The following is a 17827-nucleotide window of genomic DNA, read 5'->3' as shown; positions in this document are numbered from 1 at the left end:
GCAGGTGCTGCAAATGCTCACAACACAAACAAATAAAGAATTGTATTTGCAACGCGTTTCTTTGTTTGATTTGTTTTGGTTGTGCTTTGAGAATTTGTAGCGCGTTTGTTGTCAAATTGATGAAGTTGTTTTCTTAATTTGCAGGTGTTTTTTCTATTTGCAGTGCGTTGAGCTCTCTCGGCCACCGTAGTGATGCTATAACAATATGTATGCAAGAATTGCTTCTTGTGTGATGAGCATTTCACACACCTGCATTTGTCAGTTTTGTCTTATCGGAATGACTAAATCTATTATAATTTATACTGTGCACTCAAGGCCTTCATGACGTATACTAACTAAATTTACGTTTATTTTTTAAAATATCTTGTAACAGTGCATTTATTGGTGAAATGTTTGAATTCACTGCTGGAAAAAAACCCAATAGAAACATCACAGAAAATTCTAATGGTTTCCACTACAAATACCATAACAAACATTACAAACCATCAACTTTTAACCATTAAAACCATTAAAAAATGGTTTTCTGTATTGTGTTTTGGGACATATTCCATTCGGATGTATTGGTTTTAACAAGCCACCAATAGAAGGTGACCAATTACCAGTAGATACCAAGAGGGTTCATTACATTTTCCATTAAAACCAATACAAGTCCCATTATAACCAGTAAAACCATTAAAAATTTTGTGATGGTGTCTATTGTTTTTTTTGCTTTTGTTTTTTAGCAGGGTTATCATATTACGATACTATTACACTATGTTGTTGTTGTTGTTTTCATTTAGTGTAATACTGGAGAATTGAGAGTCAAGAGATTTCCACTTGATTCAAAGTCGTTGTTTTTTTTTGTTTTTTTGTTTATTTATTCATTTTTTACTTTGACAAGCATTTTTTTTCTGGCACCAGAGGGGTCCCTAGCAGTATCTAACAAAACACAGCTGATACAAAGAATCACATGAATGATAAATGCTATGTATATACCATACAATAAAATAACAAAACAAAAATATCTTAAATAACAAACTGAGTAAAATGTGTATTGTTATTGAAGTTAAATTATTATTCGGTCATTCATAAACATAGATTTAAAAGGTTTATATAAAATAGTACTAGCAACTGTAAACCACACTTTAAAGCGGATGCGTAAATTTTGTAAAAGTGTCCAGAATCCTTTTTTGCAATAAATGCACGGTATTCCTACACTCTGCCTTTGATGCTAGTATGAAGAACATACTTTGATGCTAGTATGAAGAACAAAAACCAGTAATAGCTCAAATGCTTTATTCCCGAGCCAATGCGTTCGGAGTACGACGCTCTTAGGTGATTGGACAGCTGGCCCGTCAATCAACAGAGACGCGCTGCCATTGGTCTATTGCTCATCCGCTTACGTCACTTGGCGTTTCGGTCAACAGAGGAACAAGTCGAAACGCAGGAGACGAGGCGAGCAGGAGAGAAAATGGCCGACAGGTTCTCTAGATTCAACGAAGACCGTGATTTCCAGGTAAACAAATACCACAGGAGCTGCACGTATCCGAAACATATTGGATAACCGTGCGTTTTGCAGTTTGGTATTATTTGTTTGAGCCGCGGAGCTAGCACTGCCCCATGACACTACAACAGCGCTATCGTCCCAGTTTAGCGGCGACACAAGCTCGAGACCAGTGAGCTGTCCGTGTCGCTTTCCAGGTTACCGCATACATTTTTAAGAATTTCCTATCCAGATGGCTGTTGAAGTTTGAGAAGTTCCGTTATTTGACCCCTTGTGTTTGACGGGATATGTTGTTAATTTGAGAAGGGATTTTGACGCTGGTAGGATGACCGCAGCTGGCCTTGCTTTGAGAGATAAATGCCTCCGTCAAAAGAATATGAACAAATGTCTAATTTTCTAACGGCGATCTGACTGTAATATTACTTATTTGAATGTAAAATGTTTGCTTTTACTTGTGAAGCTTCAGATTCAAAAGCTGGGTTTTGTAGTTAAAGCTCTTTTTAATCAAAAGTGTGCTTTAAGTTTGCTAGGACGTTAGCCGTGTTATCATGTCCTGTGTATGCTCGCCGTTTTGGCTATATGTGAATAATACAGGCATTGTTTGTTTTGTTTTTTTTTTGTCTCAGACTGACTCTCGTCTTGCACAATGGCATGTTTGTGCTGTATTTTGCATACCTGATTTGCAAGTTATGCCAACTGGTATAAAGACTACTTTCCTGTCAGTTACAAGGTCTGTAGTATTGATGCATGGAGTCAATGTGATAAGAGGCAACTTGGCATGTCATGATTAAAATAGGTTTTTGAAATTGTTTATTGAGTGATGCATGTAACATTTTCCTTGCATCTTTTTTCTTGAGGAACAGGGTTATTTGTCATGAGGATTTCTTAATAATATAATTCGTTATGGTCCTTCTGGGAAGGTTCTCTGCTGATTTATCTAGAGGCTGGGGTATTTTTGTCCCGCACTGATATGTAGGCAGATGGGCCATGTTGTGCAGCCCCCATCTGAAAGAAGGGTTTCCAAAACCCCCCAGTTGGGCTGTGCATGGGGTATTGGCAGGAACAAACAGGCTTTTATTAGAGTGCCCACGAACAGTGTGAAGCCCTTAGTTTAGATTAGAGCCAGCAGCCAACTGAGAGCATTGCCTTGGCAATTTGTCAGGGGCTGGAGACAGAATATAAAACATTTGTTAATTCTTTAAACAATTGATAATAGTGTTTGGACACTGTGGTCATTGCTGTTTGAAACTTTTTTTTTTGTTTGTTTCCTGAACCATTGTCTAGTTTTACCAGCCTTGTTAGACTAGTGTTCATAAGTTTGGAGTTAGTAAGATTTCAGTACTTGTATATAACACCAACATAACATTTGTCAAACAGTAGAGACATAATATACATACATTTTCTGTTTCAAGTAAAATATGTTCTTTTGAACTTTCTATTTATTTAAATAAAACATCAATCAGTCTTTCAACAAAAATATTAAGCAGCACAACCGTTTTCAACATTTATAATATTAAAAAAATATTTTTGAGCAGCAATTCAGCATATAAGAATAATTTCAGAAGGATCATGTGACACTGAACATTACAAAATCTTGCAGTAGTTTATATTTTTCCTATTCAGATATATAAAATAACCTGCTGTGCACATGCAAGACTTGCATAAATCAATAGAAATGTGTTCCTTTGCATGCACACCATCTCTGATTATTTATTTATTTATTTATTTATTCATTCATTCACTCGGTTTACTGTAGGTTGGCCCTAAATAAATAAAATTCACCACAAATATCAGATACGAACACGGTATTTGGAATTAGACAGTGTCGGTTATCAAAATTAAATGCAATGCAGAGCTTTGCATTCACCGTGCATGTTAGTGAACCACATCATATATTTATAGAAAACTAAAGTCAGAGTTCATTTCGAGCATTAACATTTACAGACTGCTGTGAGAGAACAATGACATGAAGACATGAGAACTCTTCAGATGCATTTGTTTAAGAACAAGCTCTTTGTCTTTGAACATTTACGTTTCTGACTTTGTTTAGCCGATTTTCAAAATCAAATTTTAGCATGTTAAGCTTCAGATTGTGATATGTTAAGGGGAATATAACAACTAAGCCCATGAAATGTTGGAAGACTGAAGGTAAATATTAATAGACGTCCTACAGAGGTCACTTTCAGAAATTCATAACTGTGGTCATTGTTCTCCCTTGGGTTTTTCCTTTACGTTTTGCTCATCTCTGTCTTAGGCGAGACGATGCATTGTGAATTCAAATGCTTTGTGTGTTTATCTGCATAGTATTATGTCTATCTTTGAAAGCAGTGCCTCTTGATGACTGTGGCCAGTAGGGATGCTCCGATCGATTGGTCGGAGATCAGTATCAGCCGATATTCACATTTTATGACTTGATCGGTACTCGCTACACTTGGCCGATCTCACGTCCCAATCGCAATTTGATGACATCAACGCATGAGGACATAAATGATTTGACGTCGCAGTCATGTCATTGCCGGTGTGGAAATGCTATGACGTTTCGCGAAACAGGCCGTTTCTCAATACCAAGTGCGCAAAGTTTAAAGCTTGGTAGTTGTAGTTTAAACAACTACATTCTCACCAAAAAATACTCTTAGAACTGCATTTCATGACACAATAAGAGTAATATTTAGATAATTATGCGGGTTTTCCCCTCCGCCTTTAACGCTTGCTGATTGGTGCGAAATGCATTCTGGGATACCTGGCTGCCTCAAGTTTGCACAAGTCACCTCTGGATGCATCCTTGATAAAAGGGGCGGAGCAAGAACACATCCGGGGATTTGAAATGTACTTGGCTAGATGTGAACTTTGAATTGGAACAGTACTTGGGCGATGACTGATGGCGTTTCACAAGGACGCAAGTACAGAAAAGTATGCATATTGAGAAATGGCCACAATGAAAAAATCGCTATTTGTTGTGTATGTTTTGCATGATGATGAATGGATGGTTAATTTTTTAAACAGCAGATTCAGTGACGTTAGAGCTAATCTGCGCATCACTGCACACATGTCTGCGGCGCGTTACGGCTCCACTGGAACCGGAGCTGATCGCGGCTGCTCTAGTCAGTGCTTGTGTTTATACCGGCTAGCCGCAGTGTGTTTCTGAAGCGGCTCTCCGTGCTGCTTGGTTAAAAATAGTCTTTTGTGAGTTGGCACCACGTGGAGGATGGAACAAAACCTCGTCGGAGCCGTAAGGGGTAACGGTAACATAATACGCTGATCGTGGGCTGCTTTTAAATGAACCTTTATTCATAAAACAAAATATCATCTTTGGCCATATTGACCTACTCAATAGCATTAACACAGTATTTACTCCTTTCAAACTTTATCTGGAATGTCACCGTTTCTGTCACTGCAATTTCCCGATCAGGCAAACACACACGCACAAATGAAATCATCTGCCTGATGAAAAAATTTAGTTGATATTTGCATCATTTATGATTTATTTTATCCATGCACCCATGACCCACCCGCAAATAATCAGAATGCATTTTTTATTACCCGACCCGCGGATTATCCGCAGCACCTGTGGATATTACCGTGATCTAACTATTCCATTTTGTTCTTTCAATAGTTTAAATGTTTCTATTTCTTTTTTCCTCTTCAGTCTTACATCAGACTTCTCCATGTTGGAGTTTAAATGTTTCTATTTCTTTTCTCCTCTCTCTAACATTGACCAATGTTAAATTAAACCTGATGAGTTGACAACTACTCAAATTAGTTCTTTTAGGAATTTAAATGTTTTTAATTAATTTTGTCCTGCTCAGACTTGTATTGGACAATGTTTAAGTTTACATCAGACTTCTCAATTTTAGAAGATTAAATGTTTATTTTGTCCTCCACAGTTTACTATTGGATAATGTTTAAATGAACCTTGTGGGTTGCATCAGACCGCTCCATTTTTTTGTATTTATTTTTGTCTTATATTAAGTATCCTGAAATACATAACGTTATGCATAAACCCCATTTTAAAGGCATATTAAAATGTTCACTGTATAAGGAATTTTTTTGTGATTAATTATATAACATTATATATGTATTAAGCTTTAAGCATCAGAATCGGCGTCGGTATCAGCAGATCACCATGACAAGAAATCGTTACTCAGTATTGGTTGCAAAAATCCTGATCGGGAGCATCCCTAGTGGCCAGCATACCAATGTGCTGGTCTGTGTACTTTCCTTTCAGGTCTTTATGGAGTGGTCAGATTTGTATGTTTGTTGCTTCACCTTTGTGCCTTTGGTCCATCTTTATTCATATACGTTTATAAATCTTTCGTTTTATGCAACAGACATAGTCTGACAGTCTATGACACAGGCTTGTCTTTAGTTGACTGCTGGCTTTTTTCACTTGCAGTGTCTGGCAAACAAACGAATGCACTGCATATATTTATGAAGAGCCTGAAGAGGCAAAATAAGTCTACCAGTATTGGTTTGAGTTAGACTCAAGGCAAAATAACAGTCCTATTAGGACTGTTAGACCTCAAGTATCCATGTAAAGACTGGGCATGACGGTTAAGCATTGTAATGTAGCTTGCTCAAGGTTGTGATGTCTTTAATTGGGTGATAGAGTGGGATTATTTATCTTGGCTGTGGCGATTTCTCTCTCCATGTTTGGTTGTGTTTTCTAGCTGCAGCACTGAGGTGTGTGCAGGATTTCAGAGATGAGTTGTAGAACTTGGGTTGTAAGTTCAGCATACAGTCTTTGCTACGCGATCTGAGCCACATGTTCTGCTTGGTTGATCCACAACAGACAAACTGTCAGTCACATTTCTGCATTGTGCTCCTGTCTTGGCTGCAGTTAAACAAGGGTTTTGTGTGCATGCTGAAAAATTTAAGTTAATTTAATACCCCTTCTGTTTCTTTCGGCGTAGAGGGAAGTCTCCATGTTGATTTCTTCTCTCTTGATATCGATGTGCCCTAGGGGTGCGGCGCTCCGATATTCAGTATCGGTATCGCTCCGATACTGGCATTTTCTGCCGGATCAGGGTATTGGTCAGACGCGGCCGATCCAAATACGATATTGTGCGTATACTATCGTGTTATTGTTAAGCCCCACAAAAGCCACAAACACTTTATAAAACACAAAGTTTTCGTGCACTATTTTTCAAGTGTTCTGAAGCTGTTCCATAGTTTAATGTGAGGTACAGATGAAGCACTGTCATGTTGCTCAGATACGCAAAACAGTGCTGTAGCTGTCTTATAAAATGAAAAGGCTCGCTTTGATTTTGAATGGCGAAGACGTGCACACCCACTGCTTTTCACGGAACTAACGTAATTACCCATTATACAGTGTGATATAGCCTGGTGCGTTGGATCGGATTGCTTTCTTACTACAACCGAATCGCTCCAGAGTTGGGATGCGCGGTATACCGATACTGGAAAAATACCGGTATATATTATATTTCAAACGGTACGATATCATAATTTTGCTCAATTCGGTATTTCATACGCTGCAGTTGCAAAATGCACCTGTAGGTGGCAGTGCTTCCCAAATTGGTAAATGTGACAACAGAACAACGCAATGGATCAAACAGATGAAACTCAGCGCACCCAAAATTAATAAATAAAGAGAACAGTAGAAGTGAAATATGGCATTACTTTGAATAAAAAAACAGATGACAAAGGCCTAAATCATGTTGCCACAGGAACACATCAAATCTTTTTAAGCATTTGTCGCTTGCTCATCCTGATCTTTTCAAAGAATTAAGAGATCGACAGGTGAGTGCATCATTCATAAATTCAGATTTGATTTGACCTTTTATTTACATCTGATCAACGCACATACAGATGTAATACAGTAAGCGCAAATGTGCATGTGAGACACGCTAGAATCAATGAAGTTTTGGTCACGTAATACATGCACTTGTATTTCATACAATCAAATTTTAATTGGATATGAATTGAGCAAGAGTTTTGCTATATTAATTTTAGTATCAATGATATTTAGGGAATGTTTCTGACGCGCTGCCGACCGCTAATGTGAAGCAGCCAAGAGAGAGAGATTTATATTTAATGCTTTTTCTTTGGCTGAGTCTGAAATCTGAAAACAATCTGAGAGAGAGAAATAATAACATGATTTTGAATATTACTTTGACTGTTAGAATAACACTTTACAATTAAGCAACATTTGTTGCATCAATTGCGCATTTTGTTTGCACTGAAAAGATAAGAAGATTTGAATATATTTTCATCTTATTATTTTTTTTTCTCCAACACCAAAATGTAACCTATGTTCCCTTTAGGTTTTTTGTTACAGTTTGATACAAAGGTATTAACATGAATCTTTTTTTTATTATTATTATTAATAATATATTTTTTTAAATTCACTTATCTTTTGAGGCTGGTTATTTGTCACCTATGGTATCGATTTAGTATCGATACCGAGGTATTACATTCTGGTATCGTACCGAAGCCAAAATTATGGTATCGAGCCATCCCTACTCCAGAGTTCGTTTTCAGTCGAGCCGAGACCAACTCGTTCAGGTGGTCTCGGACCGATTGTTTTGGCGCTGATCCAAGCGCTTCGTGCTGTTTTCAAAATCATGTTACTTTCTACTGGGTGTCTGAGTGCCTGTTAGATCACAACACTGGACTAGAGAGCACTATGTTCTTAACAAGCACAGTAACTGACATTTTAAACTGTTAAAAGAAAAGGCTCAATAAACTATCGCACAGATTTAATACACTACGCATTAATCTCTCTTCACTTTGTGCTTTGAACCTTTTCTATGCGGAGCGCTGCGCAGCCTGCGCACTGTGACTCTGTGTTGCTTCAAGCGCATCATTCTGCGGACGGGATGAGCATAAGCATAAGCGCTTTGTGCCTCTCTGTATTTGGAGCCTTTCATCTCATAATACTTTTGCACAATGAAATATTATTAATAGACTTTCTTATTCGTCTTATCTATCATTTGTTTCTGCCTCATTACTGTACTGTACATTTAAAAGAAATGTCTTTTAATTTTACAGTGCATTTATATATAAATATTTTTTTCATGAATGTATTTTACAACACAGAGCAATGCATCTCATTTTACAAGCTTTAGTCCTACACTTATTCACTTTATTCGTTTTTTTTTCCACTAATTTTAGATTTGATAAAATTGTGCACTCATGCTTTTTCTAGAGTGACTTTCCTGCTGGAAAAAAAACAATAGACACCATCACAACATTTTTAATGGTTTTACTGGTTATAATGGGACTTGTATTGGTTTTAATAGAAAATGTAATGGACCCTATGGGTCTCTACTGGTAATTGGTCACCTTCTATTGGTGGCTTGTTAAAACTAATACATCCTAATGGAATATGTCCCAAAACACAATTCAGAAAACCATTGTTAATGGTTTTAATGGTTAAAAGTTGGTGGTTTGTAATGTTTGTAATGGTATTTGTAGTGAAAACATTAGAATTTTCTGTGTTTCTATAGTTTTGTTTTTTACTGCTTTGCTACTGAATTATCCACTAACCTAGTTTATAATAGTATTTTTGTCAAATATTATTATATATGCATTCATTTGTTGTTTTTCTTTACAATAAAGTTGTCTATACTACTTAGTAGACTGTGTGTAACAAAGTCATGATCTGGTCAACACACATTGAGGTATAAAAATTCAACACTGATTTAAAAAAAAAAAAAACTGCCCAGGTATCGGATCGATATGTTGGTATTCTTGTAGAAAAAAACATGCAAGTCCTGTCAGCGACAGCCAGTTTAGTTTTACTTTTCTTTTTGTTTTCATGTTGAAAAGCTTATCTTTGCTGTTTACCTCGCGTTACGCTATGGAGGCTTTTCTTAATTTTTTAAAATATTATTATTTATTTGATTCCACAGTGTTTGCTAAACATTCTGTAATTTATTAGTCTGTATATAATACAGTGATGTGTCCTATGCCATGCCTCGTCTTATTTGTTTTTGGTAAATGTTATGTAAGCTAGTTTGTCATGGTAATGTACTGTTTTATTGTTGTTGTGCTTTTTAATTAAGAATAACACTGAATCCATTTTTTGTTCTAGGCTTAAAAAGTGAAAGGTGTATAGATGTAAACAAAACACAATGATCTTTTCTTGTAAAACGTGACGCCAAGATCACGAATTTGAAAGTGAAAGCAAACGAAAAAAGGAATTCCTGTTCACAAGATTTAAATCACAAATAATACTGACGAAAAAGAACGGGTTGAATGTTGAACACTTTCGTTACCATATAACTAAACTATGATAAAAGTTCATCAGCATGCATTGATTGATTAATCAAATGGTGTAGCAAAAAAAAAAAAATGGATACCAAATTATGTGTTTGTGTGAGCAACTGAGAAAGTTAGGCCTCGTTACACTGCAGGTCTTGATGCTCAATTCCGATTTGTTACCTATATCCAATTTTTCTGGGTGTCCGTTTACACGTTCTTTCAATTGTGACCCATATCCGATTCATGTGTTTACACTTGCCATACCATCTGAAACATCCCACATGCGTTGTTGTCATTTAGCGCCGCCACGCGTGCATCAGCAAGGTTGATTATGAGAAAGATTAAAGTTTTCCTCTAGTTCTTTTCTTATTAATATTAGGCTACTATATTAATAATCACAATATAGCTGTTTTTTTATTTTATTTTATCTTTCCTATTATAAATAAGAACAGATGCAAAAAAAAAAGCCTAGAAAGAAACAAATGCATTACCTTTATCATTTTACATCTAAACAAAAGCATTCATATAGCTTATGAAAAACAAATGATCAAATGTAAAAATCACTTCAGTGTGTTCATTACAAATAAATTGATTATTAAAACTACAAAAGCAGTTCAATGAAGTGCTACGAGTGATCCCTCTTTTCTTTTATTGATAGATAACATTGAGACAGACGGCCTACTGTAATGCACGAATCATATAAAGTTACACATCAGATGTTTTCCCCCATCAGTTCCCCAAGCGTTTACTTAAGACAGAACATATTATGTTTGCGGGAATACTGAAATACTGTATAAATACAAATTCTGTGTATTTATCGGGATTGCGCACCGTTATGCGTGCTCTTCAGACGTCAGTGCTTTTCTCCACTCAAGAAACGAGCAGAGAAAAGGTAATCTTCTCAGAAAATATACAATTAAAAATACTTTTAGATGTTTAATTACTATTTGTGTGGCCAAGTATGGTGACCCATATTCAGAATTTGTGCTCTGCATTTAACCCATCCAAGTGTACACACAGTAGTGAACGTACAGCCGGAGCAGTGGGCAGCCATTGTTGCGGCGCCCAGGGAGCAGTTGGGGGTTCGGTGCCTTGCTCAAGGGTCTCACCTCAGTCGTGGTATTGAGGGTGGAGAGAGTGTTGGTTATTCACTCCCCCACCTACAATCACTGCCAGACCTGAGACTCGAACCCACGACCTTCAGGTTACAAGTCCAACTCTCTATCCACTTATCTGCTCCATAAATAATTCTATATAGCTTATCTGAATTGTTTAAATGTGTAGAATCCACATAAGCTTGTTTTTCATCAACCGGTTAAAATTTACAGCAGGTCATGCAAATTTGGTCCGTTTTTTTGGCCAGACAGAAACTGCACACAGGCTGAATGTAAATAAGTGTCTGTAAATCCACTCTCTGACAGCAGGTGGTGCTTTGTATGGAAAAGCTGAATTGCAGCTGATTCCCGTGAACTCCGCGAACAAAGCAGTATTGTGTTTAAGAACACTTCCTTTAGGTATTACATGGAGCTGAGATGAAAACAAAATGCCATCGAATCGTTTCTGAAGACAGTCAGATCCTTCAGAGGTACATTGATATAATTAATTCTCTGATATATTCATTTGTATAATTCCCTCAGCACTCTTTTAAAACCTCCCAGCTTTTCCGTCCTGTTTTCACTCAGAATGAAACTACTCTGCTGCCGTGCGCTCGTGAGACTGTTACACTCTGCTTTATGCTGGCCAGTATTTATTTATCGTGAGTTGTTCAGATCGCGGAATACGGTTTTAATAATTAAAATATGAAACGGTAATACTAACCGTGGGGAATTTTATCATGATTTACCGGTAATCGTTACATCCCTAGTCACGTATGAGCAAAAAATCGGAATTGGGTCACATTTAACTGACAGTGTAAACGGGGCCCTAGTCGCAAAAGTGCGACCAGTGGGAAGAATGAGTCTAGAGCCCTGCCCATGCCATATTCTCTCTCAGTGGTTGTCCTTTCTGTTCAAAGTTCTGCTGATGTGAGTTCAGCTCTGGCTCCTGAGGGGTCTGGACTCAAACTGTCACTGATCCTGCTTTTCCTGCTGGTCTTTGCTACCAGCAGACGGGATGAGAGTAAAATTTGTGCAGAATGGAAATGTATTTCCCAGAATTGTCTTCCGCAGGGGGTGTCACCGTCTGTCTCTCATTTCCTATGGGAATTATTTCTCATAATTAGGCTTTTATCAGCTCTTTTAGTCCCAAATTGAACAGCTGTATTTTTGGGTGAACTGTTCCTTTAAAATTAGTCACATGTTTTTCTAATACACTCTCACAAAGTGATTGGTTAATGAGCTTTTTTGATTTGTGATGACTGCAGAGTTGTGAGAGACATGGAAGTAGTATGTTGTAGTATCCACTTTTATTGGTCATATTTGACTGCTCAATGCAGCAAATGACCAATCAGAGTTAAGTATTCTAGAGAGCTGTATAATACATGAGTCCTGCCCACCTTTTTCACACAATCATCAGTAGTAGATGAGCATTGGGATCATAGACCTCTCATAATGAGTCTGACCCTTGTCATCAGCTGTTCGGGTGAACTCAAAGCAAGCTTTCAGGCGGGACGACTGCTCCTCCTGATGTTTAACTGAGTGTTTTTTTGTGTGTGGATGTGAGTGTGGAGTGTAAATTCTCAGAACAGGTGCTGTTTCATGCCTAACAGCTTTAAGAAGTGACTCGGGTCAGAGTTTAAACAAAAACAGCCTTAGAGCCACCGATTAGATGAGAGGATATAGTAGCCTCATCCTTCCTTTGGGGAACGTGTCTGTCATACGTGGTATTGCTCTCTGCATAATCCTTCTGCCTATAAATCTCTCCTCTCTAGCACAATATTGCTGTTCTGCTGCCACAACACTCTGTGCTGTGTCGGAGGGCAGGAGCATGTCAAATCGTGACCCTGCTGAGAGCGTATTTTCTTTGCTTGCATGTGTAAGAGCAAGTCAAGTCACCTTTATTTATATAGCGCTTTTAACAATGTAAATTGTGTCAAAGCAACTGCACAATTTAAAAAAAGGAAAATAGTGTCAATGTAAAATGAAAAGATAAAAAAAAAAAGATTTTCAGTTAAAGGCATTTCATTATTGAATTCAGTGATGTCATCATCCAGCTCAGTTCAGTTTAAATAGTGTCTTTGCAATCAGGTTGACGATATCGCTGGAAATGAAGTGTCCCCAACTAAGCAAGCCAGAGGCGACAGCGGCAAGGAACCAAAACTCCATCGGTGACAGAATGGAGAAAAAAACCTTAGGAGACACCAGGCTCAGTCAGGGGGCCAATTCTCCTCTGGCCAAACGAACCAGCAGTTCAATTCCAACTGCAGCAAAGTCAGATTGTAAGGGCTCAACTGGTTCCAGTGGTCTTTCCCGATGGCTGTCTAAGTGGCGGTGTCCTCACTGGGGATCTGTCTCTGGCACTCATCTCGGTGTCCTGGTCTCTGCTGACGTTCAGGGCTATAGAGGTCGTCTCTGGGTGCTAAACCACCATCTGATCTGGATACGGACTGGATCTGGTGACTGAGCACACAGTATTCCTGTTGGATGTATGTGGGAGTATGCTATTGAATGTTGTTGTACCGAATAAATGTCAAGTGCAACCGTTGTATTGTTGAGTGGCTTTATTACTTTGTTCTTCAGAATCTTGTAGTGGCCAGTTGTGGTTTTAGCGGTGTGTGTGTTTGTCATTGGCCTGTCATTGGGGCGCGTTGACTCCCTGTAGCAGAGGCTCGTGATGGCACACAGAGCTGGAGAGTCATGGTGGTGTACAAAAACAGCTGACAGCCTTAACCAGTTTTTGCTGCTGTCAGTCTTTTGAGCAGTTTCTGTTTGTACATTTACACTTACATTTCACTGCTGGTTATACTCTGTATAATTATGTATGTGACGAATAAAAATCTTGAATCTTGTATTAAATCAATATCCTATCTACTCATTTGCCATGATCCTGTAATTCATGTGTTGCATCTCAGCCAAACATTGTCCTATCCTAACAAACCATACGTCAATGGAAAGTTTATTTATTCAGCTTTCAGAAGATGTATAAATCACAATTTCAAAATACTGACCCTTATGACTGGTTTTGTGGTCCATGGTCAAATATTAAGATGAAAAGTTTCAGGTGAATTCAAAGTTTAAAGTCAGCATTAAATAGAATTAAAAATTAAATGGGAAGTCAGCAAAAAAAAGCTTAATTTTTGAGCTCAGACTTCAGTCATTTAGTCCACTTAAACCCTGACATCTTGCATTTGACCTCAAATTCACATTCAGATCAACAAATTAATAGATCCAAGTCTTCATCCCTTTTTTTGGTACACTCAGATGAACATGACAATATGGGGAAAAAAAGATCTGTCCCTTTATCTATTCCATTGCAACTTTAAAGAGTTGTCTTACACAAAGTGTGTTACTTTTTAGACTGGTCTCTAGTTTATATTGCATTAGACCCAAGGTTTAAAAGGGCAAAGAGGTCCAATGGTTTGGATTTGAGCTGTGGCACTCGTGGTAGAGACACAGATTTAATTCCTGCCAGATCTCATCCAACAACTGCCTGCAGATTTTGTCTTTTCACTATCTCTAGTCAGTAGCGAGTGGCAAAAGATAAAAATAACAAGAATAAAGGGGGTAAAGTCTAGATTGACTGACCTATCTTTCATAGAGAAAAAGATGAGCAGGTGGATTGGAAATCACCCCTCCTCCCTTACAAGGTGACCTGATTTTTTTTCTCATCTGATTAAATTCCTGCTGTTGGAATCGGAGTTATTATTCTTGAGTTTAGCTTTGAGCATGAAACCAAAAATTGGTATACAACTTGATGTCTCTGTTCCGGTTGTTCATTTTTGCTGTTTTTGTATGTATTTTGATGTTTAGAATGGAAATGCTAAGGGGACATCTTTCATTTTAGCACATTTTATTTACATTTTGTAACAATTTACAGGAAATGTTTGCTCTGCAGTAATCTGTCATCTTCTCTGACTCTCTCTGTCCTCTCAGGGTGGAAATCACTTTGACCAGTATGAGGAAGGTCAGTTGGAGTTGGAACAGGCGTCTTTGGACAAGCCCATAGAACCGGTAAGGCCGCAAACCTCACTTTGTACTGTTAACTAGAACAGCTGCTTCCTGTATGTGAGAGTGTGGATGATTGGTCCAGTCAGGGATAGCCACACCATCTCTATGGTCAGCCCCTTCCCTTGTTTTAGAGATAGTCAAATCACCTCCTTTTCTGTAAATATGTCAGCACTCCCTTTCTGGAGGCCACCGTAGATCCCTTCCCTGTTCTCCACCCCGGTCTTCAGTGAACACATCTGGTGTCATCACCTGTGTGGCTGTATAATGAAGACACAGGTGAAGGAGATCTGTTGGATTGTACCAATCACTGTGATCAGCTTGCTGTTTTTTTTTTATTATTTTTATGATCACAGATGTGAGTGAGTATGGATGTGCTTGTGTGATGTTAGATGGTATCCAGAATGAAGTGTTTTATTTGGACACCTCTTTGAAATGTGAAGTGGATGGCACACTGTGGAAAAGGTAAATGATACAAACAGTCATTCGCAGTCATATGCATACGATATATAATTCAACACTGGCCAGACTCTTTGACCGACATGTAGATTTTGATCTGTTACATATGATTGCTTAATTTTATGAGTAAAAGCCTTATCCAAGGCCATTTCAAAGTACAGACCTGGAGTGTTTGTCCGCGTATAAATGAGAAGGTCCCTCTGGCTGTTGACCTGGATGAGCTCGATTCAGCTACAGTGTAGGAGGATGCCAAGGGTAGCCACAGGACATCCAGACCACAGCACAGTTAGCCCTCTTTATTTAAAGATTGAGTTATACAAGTTAATAGAAAAGGAGAGACTGTCTCCAAATACAACAGGTTGAACAAAGAAGATAATAAACTATAAATTAACCTAGCAAACCAGAAATAACCATAATATATATTTGTATATGCTATTGTTAAAATTGTCAATAAGATTTTTTTCAACAAGGTTGCATTAAATTAGTTTAAAGTGTAAATAATCAAATATAAACTTTTAATGTTGCAATATTGTTTTTAAATAAACTGATAAATAAACAGTTTTTTTACTTTCTATTTTTCAAAGAATCCTGAAAAAAACATGCTTTCCACAAAAATATTAAGAAGCACAACTGTTTAATTTTTAAACTGTTTAACAATTAATAATTGTAAAAGGAATGTTTTTTTGAGCAGCAAATCATCATATTAGAATGATGTAATCATAAATAATAAATGTACATTTTGCATGTTCAGAAGTGAGCTGCCCTGTCCTGCGAAATGTAAACAGGCTTGTGTAAGTAAATTGCTCAGTGCAAAGAAAGAGAAGTAATGGAAACCATATTTCTATGTCCTTTTTTTCATTTGTCCAATAGACATGAACAAGTTCTTTGAAAAACGTCTATGACCTTTGAAACATGTCTAGTCTTCATGCTCTGTGTTGACTATGGTTTCAATAATAATAATAAACATACATTTGCATAAAGCATCCATATTTGTCCATGCCCATGTTGAATTAGAGTATTAAAAACTTAAAGTATTAATTTAAGGTACATTTAGAACAAATCAAAATGTGCGATTAAGTTGTGATTAATCACGAGTTAACTCATGACAATCATTCGATTTTTAAATATTTTAATCAATTGACAGCCCATATATATATATATATATATATATATGCACGCACACACAAACATATATACATATGGCTCAATGATATAATGTATAATACGTGCTGCTATGTAATATGTATTGATATTATGTAAAATACAGATTAAAAAGAGAATCCAACCAAATAATTGAAACTCTAGTTGAGACAAATCTGCTTATTGTTTGCTTCTGTAATCAGCAACTAGTGTATTAAACAGGCACACCAAAGCTAGCTGCAAACACTCACGATGCATAAGGCACCAAATAGAGGTTATGCTGTAGGTTTGACGTTGAACTGTAACGGGCCCTTTAGCTCACTCCGTCCTCCTGTAAATAGACTCCCCTAAGCATAAAAGGCAAAGAAACAAAACCGCCCAACCGCCCCTTCAGAAGATGTGCGTCAACTCTCAGAGCTAGACTTTAATACTAAAGGACATTCGTCTATGCACACAGACATCCAGTGGTTCAATTAAAGCTCTCTGTCAATGTATTAACTCTGAGTCAGTTAGATCTGTCAGACTTGGAGGCAGACCTCTGTTACGCAGACACGCCACCAATTCAATTACGCAACTTGTCTGTGTGTCTGCTCCATTTGATTCAAGCTAGACTGACCTGATTTAGATATGAACTACTCAGTGTGTCGTCCACCTCACACAGTGGAGCTAGAGAGAGTGTGTGTGTGTTTTTGATTGCGAGAAAGTGGTGTGTGTGTGTGAGCACATTAGTGCCCAATATCTTGTGTGTTTTTATTTTTTGTGTAAGTGTTTGTGTAGGACAGTTTATTTCAGATATTTTCAGTATTGTACACAACTTGGGGTGTTCGACATTTCTCTCCTGCAGCGAATTGGCCCCAATTAGCTAAGCAGCTCTGACCTGGTTTGTATCTGCACGCTCTGCTCTCCTCCTCCTGTCTCTTTAGGGGCTCCTTGTAACGCTTTCTCACTCTCTCTGTCTCTCACCTCTTCTCTCTCTCTGTCGCTCTTACTATATCTCTCTGTCTCATCATTCTGTCCCTCTTTCTCTCTCTCTCCAACACAGTGATTCGGTGTACAGTACCCTCTGTCATTATGTGCTGGCATGGTGCTTGTGCAACTGGGACTGCATTTTTCGCTGACTAGGCATGTAGATAATATCGCAGGCAGCTCTTGTCTCTGTCTCTGTCTCGTTCCTCTGGTTCGCTTTGTATTTCAGGGCCTTGCATGCCTGATGCCTCTCCTCCTCTCTATATTGTCCTTTCTGCTCCAGTTACACTCAGACCCTGTGACTAAGGCAAATTTATGCAAATATGATTAGCTAAATTCTCTAAAATTAGTTTAATGAAAAACACCTGTTTGTATTGGAAGGACCATTTTTGCATTTGTGTCAGAGCTTTTAATTATTTTGTTTTATGGTAAATGAAATGATTATTTTTTAAAT

The 17827-nt window shown here is 37.7% G+C and overlaps 1 protein-coding gene across 2 annotated transcripts in view; it reads left to right on the top strand.

The window, feature by feature from the left end:
• Nucleotides 1-1391: 1391 nt before the first annotated feature.
• The window catches only part of LOC306869164 (G patch domain-containing protein 8-like), a 44584-nt gene continuing 28148 nt past the window's right edge, over nucleotides 1392-17827 (top strand). Inside the window, exons 1-2 of one of the 2 annotated variants that reach the window (XM_079415793.1) lie at nucleotides 1392-1495; nucleotides 14737-14814. In XM_079415793.1, the coding sequence (XP_079271919.1) occupies nucleotides 1451-1495; nucleotides 14737-14814 (123 nt within the window). In that variant the 5' untranslated portion in view covers nucleotides 1392-1450. Of the gene's footprint in view, nucleotides 1496-14736; nucleotides 14815-17827 lie in introns of those variants that run through there. The other variant, XM_079415794.1, reaches the window with a different exon arrangement.

Source organism: Barbus barbus, assembly GCF_936440315.1.
Source record: "Barbus barbus genome assembly, chromosome: 4".
In the NCBI taxonomy this organism is placed as follows: domain Eukaryota; kingdom Metazoa; phylum Chordata; class Actinopteri; order Cypriniformes; family Cyprinidae; genus Barbus; species Barbus barbus.
This window is presented reverse-complemented; position numbering and strand designations above follow the sequence as displayed.